Source organism: Fusarium mangiferae, assembly GCF_900044065.1.
Source record: "Fusarium mangiferae strain MRC7560 genome assembly, contig: FMAN_scaffold012, whole genome shotgun sequence".
NCBI lineage: Eukaryota > Fungi > Ascomycota > Sordariomycetes > Hypocreales > Nectriaceae > Fusarium > Fusarium mangiferae.
The window spans coordinates 870,961-889,649 of NW_024573932.1; the positions used below are offsets into that span (position 1 = coordinate 870,961).

At 50.3% G+C, this 18,689-nt stretch overlaps 3 protein-coding genes across 3 annotated transcripts; 1 reads left to right on the forward strand and 2 right to left on the reverse strand.

The window, feature by feature from the left end:
* Window positions 1-4,939: 4,939 nt before the first annotated feature.
* Window positions 4,940-7,369, forward strand: FMAN_16194 (uncharacterized protein; the record flags this gene model as incomplete). The annotated part of the gene is made up of 1 exon (XM_041821473.1): window positions 4,940-7,369. The coding sequence occupies one exon, from the start codon at window positions 4,940-4,942 to the stop codon at window positions 7,367-7,369; it is 2,430 nt and encodes an 809-aa protein (XP_041687250.1).
* A 1,891-nt stretch (window positions 7,370-9,260) lies between these two features.
* On the reverse strand, window positions 9,261-11,317 carry FMAN_08048 (uncharacterized protein; the record flags this gene model as incomplete). The annotated part of the gene is made up of 2 exons (XM_041821474.1): window positions 9,261-10,685; window positions 11,258-11,317. 2 exons carry the CDS (start codon window positions 11,315-11,317, stop codon window positions 9,261-9,263), a joined length of 1,485 nt encoding a protein of 494 aa, XP_041687251.1.
* Window positions 11,318-16,342: 5,025 nt separating this feature from the next.
* FMAN_08049 (putative POB3 protein, that binds to DNA polymerase I) lies at window positions 16,343-18,263 on the reverse strand (the record flags this gene model as incomplete). The annotated part of the gene is made up of 4 exons (XM_041821475.1): window positions 16,343-16,928; window positions 16,979-17,350; window positions 17,403-18,128; window positions 18,253-18,263. 4 exons carry the CDS (start codon window positions 18,261-18,263, stop codon window positions 16,343-16,345), a joined length of 1,695 nt encoding a protein of 564 aa, XP_041687252.1.
* Window positions 18,264-18,689: the final 426 nt, after the last annotated feature.

Consider the following 18,689-nt stretch of genomic DNA (forward strand, 5'->3'; position numbering starts at 1 on the left):
TATCAGGAGATTCAAGAGCATAAGCAAGACGTTGTGTTACTGCATCAGGTAGGTATCTCCATCAACAACAACCAACAAACACAAGAGTTCGCCAGGGACGTATTCCTTCAGAGGCACGTCTCCTCATCGGTGTACCTTAGTCTATGGGACTGGTGTAGATTTTAGCCAAGTGTGGTAGGTCGGTGATCGTCAGAGAAAGGCCTCCATCTCCCCCGCGCTGCAGATTCTGTCATTCCGAACTCAATGCTTGACATCCATGATGCCAATGTCAACGAAACCCGGGTCCCTGGTCTGCCAGGTTGAATGTATGTAGGAGACAGCCAAAGCAGTAAAGCTCCCGCCTGCCAGTGAGCGAATTCGTCAATCTCACCAACGATCACTAGAAGAACCTACCTCGTTAGGTAAGGCATCGGTTTGACTTGTTAGTGGAGGGTAAGCAGCAGCAGAGAATTGTGTTCCTGTTCCTGGTCCTGATCCTGCCACCGTTCCTGACAGCCATCGGCTAAAGTGAAGCAGTTGGTTGTGTCAGTGGCGTCAATCTGCTCCGATTATCCGGTGCATGAGGTGTCAAGATGGAATCCCCAACATTCTTCGTCGAAGCATGAATACGGCGCAGTTTAATTTGCCTACTCAGTAATAGGTTAGAGTGTGACTGGTGATTTCGACACTCGCGACCAATCACTATACTTGTCCTGACCTGTATGCTTACCTCATGCTGAGATGCAGCTTTCACGCAATTGTCGCAGGGAACTTTTGGGGTCAGTGAGATTCGTTCGAATTATCGTATGCACATGAAAAAGTGTACCCGGAGTCAAAATATCGGGACCAACCGCGTATAGCGACGGGAGACACGACTGCCTCATTGAACATCTCACTGACAGGTACCCAGCTTAACGAGAGATAAGCTCAAACGCACCTTCTCGAATAGTCAGGTAGTTGAGTTGATTAATAGTAGGTATAGGTAGTTTAACAGGTACCTACGTTCCCTTACCTATCTATATGCCTGCGTTAATCGAAAACCCGTAGGGTAGGTACTTACCTTAGAAATTGGGTTGGGCATGCAGGGGAGGTGAAAGCAAAGTGAGTACCTGTATAATGGAGGGAAGGAAGGTCCATCTTCGGCATCTACACGGACAGGAACACCTGGGCATGGGCAACTTTTATCAACACCCCAGTTATCGCATCTCGCCAATGGTTTCTCAGAGTTCCCTTCATCATGAATTAAATTCACTCTACCGTTTTGATCATCGCGTCATTCTGATCGTAATCTACTATATTAACTTTCAACAGCAAAACCATATCGTGACAACGTCGAGAATCGAAGGTTCCATCGCGGCTTCTGGCGCCACCTGGCCTCCATCTAGCAGCCTCTAACAGTCTCGAAGCTACCCAAGCCCAGCCTTAGTGTCTCGGGTCATCAAGCCCCCAAAGCAGCTCCTGCAGCCCCAGGGTCAGTGGCGGCAAACATCCGTCTGCCGTTGCCCAGGACGCTCTGTACGTATTTCCCTAGCTCAACAGCTGGCGCAGCTTCTTATGGAGCCCGGGACAGGGGCAGGATGCCACTTGGGTCATCAGCGTGATCAGTTCCTAGGCCAGTGATGAACTAACAGAGACAGAGGGGGCCATATCGCTCCCTGCGCACCAACGTGCGATTCAAGCAGGAGTTGGGAAATCAAAGCTCTCCCGAAGCCCCAGCTGAGTTCTGTTACACGCACGTTCTTGATGGCCTCAGTGTGTTCGCTCAAGGCCCGGCACTCCTACCCCTGACCGCTAACCACAAACGGTAAAGAAATCCTGACCCTGGCGCTACTGCACGTTACTGCAAGGCCCTGGTTCCCTCCGTTATTGACCCCTCCCAGACTGGAACACTAACTCGCAAGCAATTGGAAGAGCCAACAAGGTCGCGGCAATGTCCCAGAAAAAGATTCACCGCGTCTGTTTCGTCGCATCGGCATCAAGCTTTTTGTCTCATCATATTCGCTCATCCGGCTGCCCTTCCGCGTCATCCACGAGCCGATCTTCTTTTCCAAACCCGGATTCTTGGACTGCCCAATGTCTTGCAAAGCCCACCACGCGTCCGTCGTCCCACAGCCCGTCCCAGCGCAGCGGGTCAGGGCAGAACCAAGACGCCTGAGCCACCACTGGTTCCCTTTCTTGTTGATGTTCCTGTTTTACTTACCGTAGGCGTCGGTGCCATTTGTGCACAAAGCTCACCTCAATGCTCAGGCTGGGTGCCACGCCGTCTGTGTGCTGCAACAGCCAGTCTAGCTCAGCCCCTAACCTTGCTTAGCTCCCAGACTCATGATTCTCTCTCCATCCGGCCCTTATCTCTCGTGGGGTTAGTTGAGATTTCTACGACATGAGAAAATCTCGTTCCCTGGTCTCATAGGCGTCTAAAAACAGTCCAAGAGTGTTCTGCCGTCCCTTCCAACAAGGAAATGACGATGTAGTTTATCAAGATCAAGACTCGTCTTGGCAACACTATGGCGCCTCCAATGAAATGAAATGAGCCAGCAATCTCCTCGTATCGATAGCCTGTGATTCAAGCAACTCAATGGATCTCATGGCTTGGAGAGCATGCTTCGAACTGAAGTAATGGCTGCATCGCCAAAGGTTATCTGGTCCATGATCACGGAAGAAGGCATTACACACGTTTCAAAGCAGGCTTCATCGTCCAGATCCCACGTGTTTTCTGGGCTGATTACGATAGACATGCTTATACCATGCCTTTAGCTAGATCTTGTTCCATACCATCAGTGGTTATCCTCCACAACTCCTTAAACTAGGAGAAGATGAAGCAATCTGCAGATGTGGTCATTGCTCAACCTTGGCCACGGTCTGTATCATCCTCGCCATCCCCGACGCTAAAACGAACCACAAGATGTTTAGTGGGCTTCCAGAGCTCCAGAGCTTGCAACGCCGGACGCGTTCCTTCTGATGACCCACAAAAAAGGGTCTTGAACTAGCGCGTCATCTGTTGCCCTGCTTTCAAGTTCAGTCCTCTCAGTCAAGTTAAGACCATAGCATGGTTCATGAATGAACACGCAGCTACTGTGGCATCCTTGAGATTGCAAGTCTCGCAGATGATGGACTATTATTCGAAGGCATGGAAACGGCACAGCGTAAATGAGAATGAAGAGAACCATCAAGCTATGCATGGGGAAGCACGAAGCGAGAGTCCCAAGGGCTCCGAATATACGGATGGAAATGCAGTGGGGTAGAAGGGCTGGGTGAGAAGATCCTTGCAGTTTTCACCGATACCCTCTCTTCTGGGTCTATTGCATGTCTTTTGTGAAGTGTTGCCATGTCAAGGTCTCGGTAAGTAATTTCGAATTTTCATTAGATCCCTCCGATTTTGATTGAAAGGATTCCCCGGTTACATTCTGTCCATGTCCATTTCTAGATAACGAATCGTTTGATCATAGAGGCGGTTCACTGTGTTCATGTCACACCTCCAGTCTCCGGAACTCCCCACGATGTCAATGGCCGAGTACGTAACCTGCTCTGTGGGTTCATTCGTCATCCGAGCCAAGCGAAGTGGCTATGGCTTCGTTCCTGCATTGCTCATGGAGCTGGCTCCTCCAAAGCTACTGATAAAGCAGAGCTAACAGGGAACAGGCTTTGGTTCTCTGTCGAGCATCGCACTGAGGCCAGCAGGCTTGACGCGGTCTGTCAGTTGTGTGTCACTCTGAAGCTTTGCTAGTATATCTTGAAGAAAAAGTCTATCAAACCGGGCGCTGGAATCCAGTGTCATTATCTGCCACGAGCTCAGTGTGCTGAACTGCAAGTATCGTGTATTGAACGACGCACAGCCGAGAAAGAAATAGAGTCCAGATTCCACGACTTGTTGCTGCGTTGTCATTCCTAACTAACGCAACTGCAGAGACCGACTTTTCCTTCTTTCTTTTTCTGTGCTTTGCTTTGAGTTCTTGTCGTTGTTTCTAGCTGCAGAGAAAGAAAAACCTGCCCATTGACGCACGCATAACGACCCATCGCATCGTTGTGTCAACATCCACTTATCTGTAGTTGCTTCTGTGGATGTGAAAAGTTTTGCAGGTCATTTTTGACTGTTTGGACCTCTTCATTCTCTGCTTGACGGCGTTTCGTCGTGTCTGTGTAACGGCTTGTGTTGTTTCCTCTTGTCTTAACCTGACATACAAGATAACACTCATTTATGGTCAAACATCTTGCACCCACTTGGTCTCTGTCTGGGTAGGCGGTTAGGGCGTCCATGGCACCACCACGGACCTCATGTCGCCTTACGACGAGTCCAGCATCGTCTGAGGTTACGGTTAGGGAAATGGACTCGTCCTCACAGACACAGGCACATACACAATCAAACTCGCACAGTACGCATTGCGGTACCGACACTCAAGTCTGCCTGATCGATGTATCCTTGCATATATCCAACCTGGACTATCCCGGCCAGAATGGGCCTTGCAGAGAAGGAAAACCCCCCCAGATTCCCGGGGCTTGTGTCCGTCGAGACGGGCCAGGGACAGCCCAACGCAACCCACTCGAAGCCCTGTCGAGGGTCCCCCCTTACCACCGCCCTAGTCTCCCTTAGCCCCAGTTCCTAGGGCCTGTCTAATCTTTGGGAGGGTACAAGCTGCCTTGCCCCAAGATTGCATCAATCTCTCGCTCATCTTGTTAACTTATATGTACATTGCATCCTCGTTGTTATAATCTTGTTGTTTGATCTCCCGATGACCTTTCCCACCCCTCATTTCGATACGTTTTTGAAACCTCGTGGCATCTGATCTGTCCTATCCCAAGTCTCTCTTTAAGGTCTCACTTACTCCATTCCTTACTCTATCCCACTGCCCTGCCTGGTCTAAATCAAGAACAAGAATTTGTGGAATAGTCCAGTTTCGCAAGTCATTGTTTACATACAGGGCACGCTCCGCCGTCGCCCTCCTCTTGGAGGACTTGTGTAATCATGTGGGCTGCTACAATGCCTTATTACTCAGAATACCAGTCGGATCGTTCCAGGCGCGATGCAAACCAGAATGCTCAAGCCAGTGCCAGTAATGATGCACATGGCTACCGCGATGTATCCCCCCACACCCGGCACTCGCCCATCGATCTGGATGAATACATGGTGCCAGCCATAGAGGGCCCTCCATCACCCGAGAGAATTCGCCAATTGAGCAAGCAGATGAAACATGCGTCTCACCTTAATCGAGGTCACCGGGCTGTATCGTCTGGGTCTTCGTCGTTTGTGAATAGTGAGCGAGGATGGGAGCAGGGATTCGAAAACATGAGCATTACTCGGCACTCATCCCAACGATCTACGACTAGCGGAACTTCTTCCTCTCGAGACCGACCCGACAGTGTGCAAGTATTGGGCAAGAACATCTTCCATCGCCGTGCAAAGTCGAGCAAATCAGGACGCTCGAGACGTGAGAGCAGCGCCCAGAGCTCATCGGGAAGTTCATTGTACTCGACTGAATTGAGCAGCGAAACTTCCTTGACCACCTTCAAGGAGGCCATCATGCCTACTATCTTTGCCCGACGGAAATCATCTCGCGACGAGACGGCCCTCCAGAAGAAGCTTCAGATTTCTGGGCCTTTCAACTTTCAGCATGTGACGCATACTCCACGCGAACAGGTAGCCAACTCAGCATCTCGTACTCCGGGACAGGAGCAACCTCAACCCAACTTCTACTCAGACCGCGTCGTCGAACATGAAGTATCACCCCGTAGTTCAAGAGCATCTAACCTTCCACGTCGATTGATCAAGCACGCTCGATCCCAGGAGCAGCTCCGTACCAGCCCACCTCGGCCGGTCCGACCCCCAAGACCTCCTCCGCTTGAGCCGCTTCACTCTCCTACTTTGGGTGCGCCTATTCCTCCCCCAAGAGGCTCAAGCCGACAGTCCAGCCTGCAAGATGGTGACCGACTTGCAGTGGCAAGGTTTGATCGCCCACTGACGAGTGGTGGGTTCCGACACCCTCAGCCTTTTAGCCCTAGTGAGATCATGGAGCGACCTCCAGCAACATCTCATGGTTACGCCATAGCCCCTGAGCAGGCAGTATTGCCAGTAGACGATCACCGATTCTCGCATGCGATCACCACCCCCGATGATGCAGCCTGGCCACTTCCGGTAGCCGCAACTTATGAGCCACCGTTGCCAGATGTGCCAGAGGAGGAAGAACATACAGTAAACATTGGACGATCACCAAAGAGTATCATCAGTACCAGGTCTTCATTGCGTGCTAGCCAATCGGTCCCTCTTCTTCGGGGCTCCCAGACTCTCGAGAATGATGCTGCCCAACACAGTGCTGGACACTACAACGGCCAAGCTCACTCCTTTAGAGAGAGTTGGGAGGATGATATCGACTACTGCTACGAACACGAGGCGGATGCCAACTTCGATTACGAGTGGGAGAGACCGTCGTTGGAAGGTGGACGAGAGCATGCACCTGGAGTTCAAGTGGCTTTGTTTGAAGACGATGAGTTGAGGGAGCTACCGACTATCGGCACCGCTGAGTCGTCTCCCGGTATGCTTTCCGCGTCCCGTTTTGATATGCCGGCTCTAAGCCCAGCTAGTCAGGCTTCGCCGGAGAGTGCCTTCGAGGCGGTCACCCCAAGCACGGGAGTCGCCGTGACCAATAACTTCTCGCTCCCACGCGGTGACAAGGTCCACCGACCGTCCAATCTTGGCCATTGTCGAAACGACTCTCGAGCATCCAGCTTCAAGGAGTCGTATGGCTTCACCCTGTCCCCTTCGCTACTCATCCCTGGTGACTACCATCAACAGATGCTCCTCAACGAGACTGAGAGACAGAGCTATTCGGGTGAGGATGACGTGGTTCATGGTATCGTTGACCCCAGCCACCCCTATGAGGATGTCAGCAACGCTGCCAGTCACACCTCTCTTCAGATGTCTCATCAACGCGCAAGCACTTCCACTACCGCTACCAACTCTACATCTCTCTCTGACTCTACTGGAGAGCGCCATGTCTCTACCAACTCCACCTGGACTAACCTGACTCGTCTCACCAGCAGCACGTCACTGAACAAGTGGGTTGAGTCAAACAACACAATCCGCGAGTCACAGATCATCAAATCACACGATGATAGCGACGAAGAAGACACTACTCCCCCTGCCTCCACCGAGAAGGACACGGTCCCTGAGCTCACACCATTCCCCTCTATCCCCGTCACCAAGAAGCCTCACCACAAGAGCCACGCAAGCGAGTCTATCGTTAGGGATGATATCCCTAGCAACACTAGGTCTGTCGAGCTTCCTAGGACCCGACGTCCTCGTGCTAGAACTACAAGTCTCAGCACTCAGGCCCCTCCTGTGGGTCAATATGCCCTATTTCCTCGTACATATGCCAAGGGCAATGGCGATCGTATCTAAAGTGATTTGATCCCTCCATGTTGATTAGTTACCTGTTTTCGACCTCAACACTTGAGGCAGCTTTCTTTTATTTCCGTCTCATCACTCTCTCTCTCTCTCTCTCTCTCACGTGCGGCATATGTCGCCTTTACACTGCTTTTACACAAGATACTGTGCTCCTGGGTGTGTCAGCCCGTGGTTGGATTTCTTTTGTATGGGTTTGAGCTTCGCTGTGAAAGGTATTCTATACTTGGGTCTCTAGTCCTACGGTCCGGCTTTCAGGCCTTGACCTTCAGCCTCGGGCAACAAGGTCATTTAAGGCGTACTTTTGATCTGCAGAAAGCAGTTCAGGGCATTGGGGGAGGTACTCAAAAGCTAAACAAGGCATTGGGTGTGTTTTTATGTTTTTATCTTTACTGCAATGTCTTTTTCGGGGTCGACCACTGGGGGGTCGGCCAATGGGTGAGAACAAGGCCAAGCTCTATGCGAGAGACCTTTGGGAACCAACTGGCGCAATATTTCCAGTTATGATGAGTGATGGATTTATGAACATTTAGACAAAAATCAGCGGCACAGAGCAGTAAGCTATCTTGTACAACATACCGGCACCACAGCCAAAAATGCATTTCTGCTAAGCGCGCTGACTTTGAGACATTTACTTGCTCTTTGTATATATACTAAGTTAAAAATGGCTAAAAAAATGTTGAAGTTTAACAACCAAGCATTCATTAATTCGCATGCCAAGTGACCAACTTATTTTATTGAACGACTGAAAATTCTGATGCATTCTTTGAGATGATGTCTGCCTCTGAATCTCTGCATTGCATGTCATGTCATCCGTCAGGGGTCGCATTGAATGCAGTGGTTCACGCAACGCAAGGCGATTCGGGAACCAAGAGTATACGACAACGTCTTGCTCATGACATTGGCTGATGTAGCTCTCCAGGCTAAATTTCGAACTCTTGAATAGTTTCTTCAAGGTAGTGCCAACGTACACTAAAATTAAGGAGGTCAAGCCAAGATGCTTGTCATGCATAATTGTGGAATGAATTTCAAACCGCAACCATAAGTCTATTCCATGAACTTGATTATAGACTGACATGTCTCTGATAAGCCAGTGTCATATAACCCATGCTCAAAAGCCATGTCTATCCCTTCCCATTTTCTAAAGTCTTTCTTTTTTCCTTCTGCCCTCCCGTGCCTGCTCCATATAAAACACCAAACTAGAGCTCCCTCCTAGAATCCCAATGCTTCACACCAACGTAGACAACAAGAAGATTCAAGTAGGAAGGCGTGGCAACATGATGTAATACAGAACATGCGTCCAGTCCAATCAATTCAAGCCCATGTCTCTATGTGCTGTGGGGTGTTGAGGCTTTTGTGTCATGTGAGTCGTAAGTCCAAAGAAAGGATGGCATGGGTAGTGAGGCAAGGAGGTGTAACAAGGACAACCAAACAACATGTCTAAGTGAGAGAATGCAAAAGGAATATCAAAAACAAACATACAAGACCAAACAAACATATAAGCAAGTAACCCCCAGAGGACATAGTCACTTCCATTCGTGATACTGCCTGAGCGCCACGCCCCTTTTGAACTTGCCACAACTTGAGAACCAAAACCATGAAAACGAATATCAACAGGACGTCTGGTAATAGGTCGCATGGGTAAGCAGTGTCCACGTCAAACAAATTGTCATGGGACCAACATGCTGTGCGAACAAATGAAGCAGGCCAAAGGATAATCAAACAGCAATAGGAATATGAAGACGGCATGCATGAAGCGGTTAAAGAGAGATGCAAACTTATCAAACATATATTCACTCATGAACATGTCGTCTGAGAAGCCTGCCTCCCCAAAAGCTTGGATGCAGTGTGCAATTCTTGCCTTCCTATACCCATAATATGTTGTTCGTTAGGAGCCTTCTTTCTCATCATCATCCCGCTCCCTTTTGGGATCCTTATTTGTGTCGGGTTCGACAGAGTTCTCTTGTCCTGATGAGGATGCTGCGCTTTCAGAGTTTGATTCTTTGAGTCGTCGTAGGCTGCCTTGAAGCTCAAGGTTTTCGAGTTCGAGTTGATTCCTCTCACGTTCTAGTGCTTGAATATGCTTGCGAGCCATTTCAAGCACCTCGCCCTTACTGACACGTCTGTCAGCATCATTTGCATGGTCGGATTCGTTATCCTCGTTTCCATTGCCGCTGCTACTTTCTCCATGGCGGACTTGGTCGGGTAGCGCACAGAGGAGAGATTCGAACTGAGCATTGAGGCGATTTCGATATTGCTTCTCGACGAGATTATGAGAGGCTCGTGTTCGACGGTCTTCGGGAGTATCGTTGGGCTTGTCTCGACTGTTTTTGGATGTCCGAGAAGCACTGCGGAGCTTGCTTTGGCGGCTAGATGCTGTCGATGCTGTCGAGGCTATGGACACGGATTTGGAGCCAATACTGGCACGGCTGTTCTGCGACGCAGAGCTGGGACTGGCAGCATCGGATATCGAAGGTGCTGTCCCACCAGTACTGCTACTCATAGCCCCTTGAGAAGCGTCCGATAGTTTGCGAGCCTCTTTCTTTTGTCGTCTCGGTCGAGGAGTCTTTCGTGGACGAGAAGCAGGTGTCGCATTATTGTCTGCTGTAGGCTCGTCTATCTCGGCCCAGGGGTTGCTGGCAACAAGATGAACGGGGGTGCGCACTTTTGGAGTGCTGGCATCATGGCTCATAGAATCGTCCCATTGATTTGGAACGCCGGTATCGAAGTGGGCACTATTCGGGTGAATGCTTGAAGGTGAAACGAGATTGCTTCCGTACGAAAACGAGGCTGGATCTGTCGGCGCATGCGAAAGATGATTCGGATGTCCAACAACGCCCATATGCCCCGGGATCTCAAAATCAAACTGAGGGTGATTTAGCTGCAAACTTGGAGGAACATGGTACATGCTCCAATCCATCGACATTGGGCCAGAAGAGGCGGGAGGGATGTGACTTGCAAACCCAGCGGGCGGAAGGCTCGCTGAACTCTGAGCTGAATGAGCTCCATGGCCATGGCCGTGACCATGAATTCCATGCGCCTGGGGATGCGCACCATGAGATAGATGGGAACCATGGGGGTGTTGCTGCGCGTGTAAGTCGATATCAAGGTCAATTTCAAGATGAGCGCGTGATTGTGCACGTGACGATTCAGGAACGGTGCCCGGCAGTTGCATTCCGAGTACCGGGCCCGGTAAGGTCACCGGACCCGAGTGATGATTTGCGTTTGGATTCGCGTGATGGTGGGTCTCGATTTCGGTCGGTTCTGGCCGCGGCGGCGCATCGCGGCTGGTTCGATTCGGCGACGAAATGGGCTGTTGATGTGGGAAATGACCGGGTGGCGCCGGCGCTATCATCTGCTCCAGCGGAAACGCCAAACGTTAGACTTTATTCCATCTTCACTGATTGTTCACTCTTCTCTTTCATCTCCTGTTTTCTGTCTCAAAATTGCCACTCTACTGTCTTCCTGGTCTCGACTCGCTTCAGCTCTTTTCCCCCGTCGTTTCTTTTGCCCCTGAGCTATTGAATTGAATGCGTCTCGTTTGACGAGGAAACTTTTGCGAAAAATGGCCTCTTCTAAACGAGTTTTTCTGTGGTACCATTGGAAAACTAGGGCGCGACAACAAACCATGATTCAATAGCTCGAGTCATTATTCGGGAGAGACGGAATCGAGACAGACACCGGTTGGGTCGAGACTTAGCCACTGGCCTGATGCATGGTGTTGACATGTCTCAGCTGCTTTGCTGCAGCCATGACATGCTATTGAGCATTGACCTCGACAGGATATCTCCAACTGGCCAAACTTACCTCTTCAACTTTAATTCACATCGCACAAGGGGGCAGCAGTACACTCTCCACCCGTCGCCTCGTCGTCAATTAACGTACCTCTGGCTCTTCTATGAGAAAGTCATAGAATGACTGGTCCTCGCTATGATCCCCCGCCATGGTGGGATTGGAGGTCGGAGGCTGCAGCAAATTCAGGATCTGCGTAGCCACTCGAGTGTTCGTCCGGCTCTTGTGTTTAGGTGTTTGGAGGAGTGGGCCGGGTATCGCTTTTGCCTATGCAACCAGGCGTGCCCTGGCTGTCACTTTAATAGCAATTGGTCGTCGATTGTGATCCAAGGATCAAGGTATGATGTCGAGTGGAAGTGCGATCGAGCTTCGATCAGTGAACGTCTTGATAAACAACTTCTGATGATTCAGTCGGCCTGGGCCCGTGGCCGGCACCGTGCTTCACCACGGAGGTTGGTAGTTTAAGGGACCCGACTGCTTATACAGCAATTTGAAGCCGCAGACTCCGACGTCACTAGAACCTGCTCAATAGTTCTAGCACCACGGACGCCGATTTGCATCCAACAAGCAAATTAGAAGATCGAGGGCCCTATTCCCATTCCAGGAGGGGCGATGCTGTACGGTAGTCTCGTGCTCCCACCAAACACAAGATAGAATGTCACCCCACCGAAGAGATTTCTCGGCACCACGAGACAATCGGTCACCTATTAGGTGACGGATCGAATGTCTTTTCCGGCCCTTAATTCTTTCTCAGATGATGAGCGAATGAGTGGCCGTGCCTTTCGTTTCCACTAACGGCATTCAAGGTCTTCCTCACTGCCGCTCCGCGTACCTGCTTCACACCATTGTTAACGTCAGAGCACATGCTGGGTTGGGTGACATTTGCCCAGATCGTCACATCTTTACTCACAGGTTCCCTCTTCAGCCGCACTATCGACTGTGTATCCTCGTGGTGACCTTTCCTTTTCTCGTACTTTGGCCTCCGGCCCCTTTCCTTCTCCTCCTCCGTCTATCGCCTCTTCCCCTGAGGCTGTGAGAGTCGAGTGACTAGTCACGGGGACATCCAACGTTGTCCCGAGGCCTGAGCGGTAATATGGTTCGAGGCCCTTGATGACTACACTCTGGCGTGCTCACGCATTCGCCCTAGTTATAGGATGTGGTGAGATCTGTTTTGTCAAAAATAACATAGGGCAACCTGATGGTGTTGTGTCAAAGCAGGACAAGCTTCTCGTCCCTTCCCCACGTGAACTATTAGGCTTCCAATAGGAAGATGTGGCTGGTATGAATCCGTGGCCGTGGGAAAGCCAATGCTGAATGATGGAGGAGCCATGTGTGGATTCAAGTCGACGCCCTGATTGTGTTTGCATTAACTCGACAATCGAATTGGCCAGTACCCCCGCCTTTACCGCCCAAAGGGGGACTTGGGGACAGCTTCTGGGAAACATGAGCTGGAATTGGACCTGGGAAATAGGTGGACTCCTTTGGGGGGAGGAGACAGGAAACCGGGGCTGGGATTAGGTCCGGGAAGGGGACGGGGACCGATTGTAAGTGGTACTTGGGGCATTCGTGCTCTGTAAAAGTGATCGGCACATATCGAGACCTTGCCCATCCAGCCTTTATTGGACATCTTGGCTTGACAAGCCCTACCGCTCACATGTCAAGCGCGGAAGAGTGCATGTTTGAGGCGCCTATATCTTCCCTGTCAGTGTCGTTCTCCGAGTTCTGTCAGTTTGGCGCGATGCCGAATCATGTTGTAGTAACAATTGTGAGCGGTCAGATCTGGATCTTCTTAAACTAGGCTATCCGGCCACTCCACAAGGCTCTTGCCCGTTCTAAACTGGAGAGAGAAGGACGTTATTCATCCGTTATCTCTCATAAAAGCCAAGAGTCCGCTCTGTCAAGTGCCAGAGCTCGACCAGTCCAGGTATCCTCGTGGCTCATCGAAAGAAGGACCACTCGTAAGTCGAGAAGCTCACTGGGCATACTGGGAATAAAGACCAGGTGACTGAGGCACGGCCATCGTGATACTAGATGATACCACGAGTTTCTTCATTTTGCTATGACTTCGTATGGTGGCCCGGTTGTTTCGGATCCAGCAGCACGGAGATGATAACTGTAACTAGATGGTTCCATTGATTTGGTAATTTTGACAGGAACACTCCAACCAGGTACGGATGGCTTCTGATCCAAATCAGACCGCGTACTGACCACACAATTCCGTATGTATATGTCTGTATTATGGTGGTCTGATCCAAGTTCGCAACCGAGGAGCGGGGGGGGTGGCTGGCTACAACCAGGGGGGAGGGGGCCGCAAGCCTGTAGCCCACCCAACGAAAATGTATGCCATGCCTGGGAAAAGAGGACCCTGGGCTAAAGGGATTCACGGTTGGATGATGAAGCTAAGACGTTTCGAGGGGAATTGGGGACTAATGGAGCCGGATGTGGTTGTTGGCCGTTGAGCTGATATGTCGTTTTGGGGGGGCGTCGTTAGGATTGAACATGACGGACGGGAAAGACAACGGTTTTTTGTGGGCTAAACCATGTCCATCTATCGCTGCCGTCTTCGTGGCGGTAGTCTTTCTTAGCCCTTTTGTTCGACGTCACTGTTTCTGGGTCTCGTTTCCTCTTTTCGGCGGTGACATTTCTTTTTTTCTGATGGCGCTGAGTTCGCTGTAGAGTGTGAACAAGTTATGCTCGTCGACCGAGATGGCGCAGACCAGTCGTTGGCCGACAGCCAACGTCACTTCGGAAAGCAGGAGGAATACATCCCTCTTCACCCTATGCAGAGTGCAGTTAGCCCGGAGCTGCTTCTCCTCTTGTGAAACAGACAATCGATTATGTAGTGGCAGGGCTTGCATAATGGTTTGTGTGGCTTGCTCAGCCCTGACAATTCATATCGAAAATGTTGTATAGGTCATATTCAGCCCTGATCTACATTCGGCCGCGAGTAAGTTGCCTTGTGAGGGGAAGTTCTTGGGATGGATCAAATACAGGCGGAATTAGTCAACCGTCTGAAACAGAGGAAAGAGTCCTTTCGGAAGGCAGCCGCACTTTCCTAGGACAACTTATGGAAGAATGGACTGGATGCCGCATACACCTCAGATACCTACTGTGCCTAGGTAGGTAACTACCAACCCTGCGCCTGCCCTGTCCTGCACGGGGAGTAAGGTGTTTGGGAAGGTGCGACGCAGAACGGGTACCTTCTTCATGCCAGCCAGGTATTACACGATGTGCGCGTTGTGTGTGGAGCTGATGAGGAGGAAAGTTGGATGTAGTATAAAGCAAGGTAGGTAACGGACAGGAGAATTGTGGTGTTAGTTTAGTTACTCGACGGGAAACCGAAGGAATTGCTCGAAAAGACGAAGGATTTATAGAGATCGTGACAGGTCAACTTCCCTGTCACTTACACAGATTCAGTTCAGGTCCAGCAAGTCATAGTTACGTCTTGAACTCATGTAAGAAAACGTTTTCTATAACTCAAAAGCTTGTTCTGCGGAAGACAGCGATAGCGAGCGCTCCTAAGAACCCTGGAAGGGTCAGATCATGGATATTCGACTCGAACAGACTACTCCCCTTCGACTGACGGGGCCTTCTGTTATAGGACCCAGGCATTATTTGTGATACCCTCCAGGCTCCATGCTCAAGGTACCCCTGATCCTCGGTTCTGCAGGCCGAGTAGCCGGTCGTTCAGGTTGTCAGAACCCTCTCGTGCATTATCGCTGACGGGACACAAATATTCATCTGCAGGCTCCCATCCTTCACACGACAATTAGCCAGGCATTTCCAAGGTGACCCTACCAACGGCCCGGCCAATTCAATGCGCTGACTCGGATACGGCCCCCCTCCTGTGAACCCACGTCGGAGCCGGAGTGTGTGAGCTGTCACATACTAATGCGGTAATACATGAAAAATGTTTTTTTCTCTCTTCTTTTTCATTTACTGCGCTCCATGTTACGCTGAACTTCGGCAGAAGCAAAACTTCGCTTACACCCCTGGCCCCGGCTGATCTGATCTTTGTCCAAACCTTAAACGACAAGGTCTTGGACCTTTGAATGGCACCTTTTTTCTCCAAATATACCCAATAATACGAGACTTTGAATTTTAGCCCTCGGATCTCGTTATTATTACCAGAAAGGGCAATTTCTATGACACCAAATCTTGGTGCATTGAGCTGATCAACATCACCACGAGGCTTTGGTATCAGATCACCTTCAAGTATTGCAAGAGTTCTACGTACCTCAGCTTTGCAGTATATCTTAGTCTCTTAACCTGTCATCGCCGATCAAGGGCCACCCCTGATCGTCGGAGCCAAACCGAGAGCGTTCAGCAACTATCCGTCTCCACCTATAGAATCAGCAAGACTCGCATTGGGTGTACAGGAACGCACACGACAGTGCAGGATCGTGATCTACAGTAAGCAGCCAGCCTTCCGGAGAATATCCATCCATATTTTCTTTTCTTCAACAGAACTGTTAGCTAGGTAGGTAGTGTACCTATTTACGTATTTGCCTTGGCGCTCGTATGTTGTTTGCGACTCGTGAGCGCACCATAACAGAGACTGATACGATGGTAATTAGACTGTTCGTTGTAAAGCCGACGATAAGATTTTATGGGGGGTTTCTCTTAATAGTCGTCACTAGCTCTTTGCGGCTGACAACTGACGGGCGATCCAAATGTACCCCTCTCCAGGTGTCGAGGACAAGGAATACCCCAGATGGCTTGATCAATTACGAGCCTGCAGTAGATAGGTATGTTACAGGCTGAAGGACATCCCGAGGCTCTTTCAACTCGATGACTTATTATTATTATAGTTTGTTGATGAATAATGTTCCATAATAAGAAACTCGGCGTAAAGCAAGCTTAATTTCATCTAGCCTCAATCGATCTAGTCTGGTCTACTATATGTCAATGCCATGGATGTCATGACCAATACTCACCGCAAAGTTGTTCTCAACATGAGTCGTGCAGAAAGGCAACTTGCTGGCCAAACTATCAAAGCGGAAATAATTGTAATTGGAAAAATTTACGACTACATGAACCCAGGTGGAAGTGTCAAATCGTCTTTCTAGCCCAAACGCCCCAAGAGTTTTTCCTAGTCCCGCTCCCATTAAACTGCTCACGTGTCTCACTTCAAGGACACACACGCACTCCGTAACCACATGCCTAGGTATGCTACGTTTAGCCTGTCTTCTTCTTCTTCTTGGGACGCTCCTCTTCAGCGTCCTCGTCATCATCATCCCGTTCTTCATCTTCATCCACATTGCTCTCGTCACTGCCTGAGCCAGAGCTCTCGTGGGCACTGTCGTACTCCTCTGCTACATCGCTTTCGCTATCAGTTCGGAAGTCCTCATCCACGCTCTCCTCATCCTCATCAGCGGAGCCACGATCAGCCTTGGCGGCAACTTCGTCCTCGGAGTCATCCATCTGCTGATCGAGGGCGGCAGCAAGGAGGTTGGCATCCTCGTCAATCTCGTTCTTGACCCGCAATCCTTTGAGCTTGAAGAAGCTTTCAAGGGCCTTGAGGTCCTCACGACTGATATTGCTGAACTGGGACGAGCCGGCACCATTCTTTAAGAGAACTGTGATGTCAAATGTCGATAGTGCTGAAACAGCTCCGCTGACACGAGAGAAAGTAACCGATTGTGTCTGTTCGTAGGCGATGTAGACAGCGGGCTTGGGCACGAACATGAAGGCCTTCTCCAGACAGTAGAGGAAACCCTCGCTTGCCTTGATAGAGCACTTGATGCCGTATTGGCTGCGGTGTCTGCACGCGAGTCAGTAATCTCATGGCGCAGCAGAAAACAGGGGACATACGTGATGAAGTCCTTGGCAGGGGATGAAATCTTCCTGTTACCCAGACCACGGAAGATCTTGGCGACAACTTGGTGGAGGGGTTCCTCGTAATGAGGTTCCAGCTTGTCTTGGTACTTGCTCTTAAGCTCGTCCTCGTTCAAGTTAAGGTCAATAGTGACTTCCTCGTCCTTCTTAAACTGCATCACAACGAAGGGGTATCGCGTTTGACCTTGACGCAGGGGCGGATCCAGACCCATAACAAGCATGTAGTGCACCTCGTCAGGCTTTGGAAGTACCATGAACTTCTTGATGGCCTCGTATTGAATCTTGTAGTCGTAGGTTTTGCCTCGGAGTCGGAAAGAGGCTTCGTACATGTCGATATCAAAACGACCTCTATAGATAATGTATTAGCGTGGGCACAAAACAGGCAGAAAACTGGGCATACCTGGGCGTGAGATGTAGGACATCCAGGAAAGTGGCGATAGTATCGCCAGCAGTCTCGCCAATCTCAGCCTTGTCAATCAGAGTCTCATAAAACAGAGTAGCGGCATTCTTTTCCTGCTCGTCGTTACCGGCATCGCTGCCTGCGTCCTCTCCTTCAGCCTCCTTGCGAGTCGTAACACCAGGGATGTAGAATCGCATCTCGACAAGCTGGTCCCGACCAGCGGCAGCCTTGGATCCTTTCGACCTGGCACCACCGAGCTGGGCATTAGCGCCTGTATCAGGGAGTGCCATCTCTACTGCCACCTCGTTGCGGCCAGCGAGGTTGGTGTTTCCAATTTCCGAGTAGGCCAATTCGAATGCGGGCCGGTTTTGGACGCTGAATGTGAGTTCGGACTTGGAAAACTCGGCTTTGCCCCAGTTCCAGCCTCGCAGTGCATGCTCCTTGCTCTCAAGGACAGTGCTGTACCAGTTCTTGAAGACCTTGGCAAGGCGGTCGTAATCTTCTTGTTGGAAGCCATCGAGCTGGATTATGCCGGATTTGGCGCGCTGTACAATCTTGATCTCATAGCCCTTGGCAGCGCGACTCCATTGTGCAGAGGCGATGTTGTTGTGATCGAGGGTGAAGGTATCGCCGCCGCCCACAGGCTTCCATCCGAAACCGGTCTCTGCGAATCTGCACTTTCCGCTCTCCTTGGAGAGATCCAAGTAGATGTTATCGAAGCTCTCGCTGTGATTTTGATGGCTTTGTTAGCTAGCTGTTGCTGCGGCAATGCTTATGAGGGCCATCAAAGGATCGAGCAACCTCAAGATCTGTGGCGAGAGAAAAGGGGGAATTATGAGAAATCACATACATAGCAGTCATTTTGGCGACTGATAGAAAGCTTTATATGCGCGGAAATATGCTGCGACAAGAAGATGCTGTCGTCCTTGTGAGGTGACGATGTGTTACGATTGGATGCAAGGCACGGTTTAGTCTGAAATTTGAGTGCACCCTCAGCTTAAAGGTTCAGGTCGCGGTCGGCGCGCGTCTTCACGCGGCCACTATAAGATGCCCCACTTTAGTTATATGTTACTCCATGTCTCACTGGTTGGAGGCATTAACACAATATCATAGGTGCCGACTTGAAAGCTGATAACGCGGTAACTTATAAGGTAGACAGACAGCTTAAGAGGCCCAGAATTGAATATCGAATGGGGAAGCTAAAATTCAATTTATATTGTGACATCCAAGTCTCTGTGCATCCTCTTAGCTGTCTGCTCTTGGTAACAGAAGCTAAATTGCTGATGA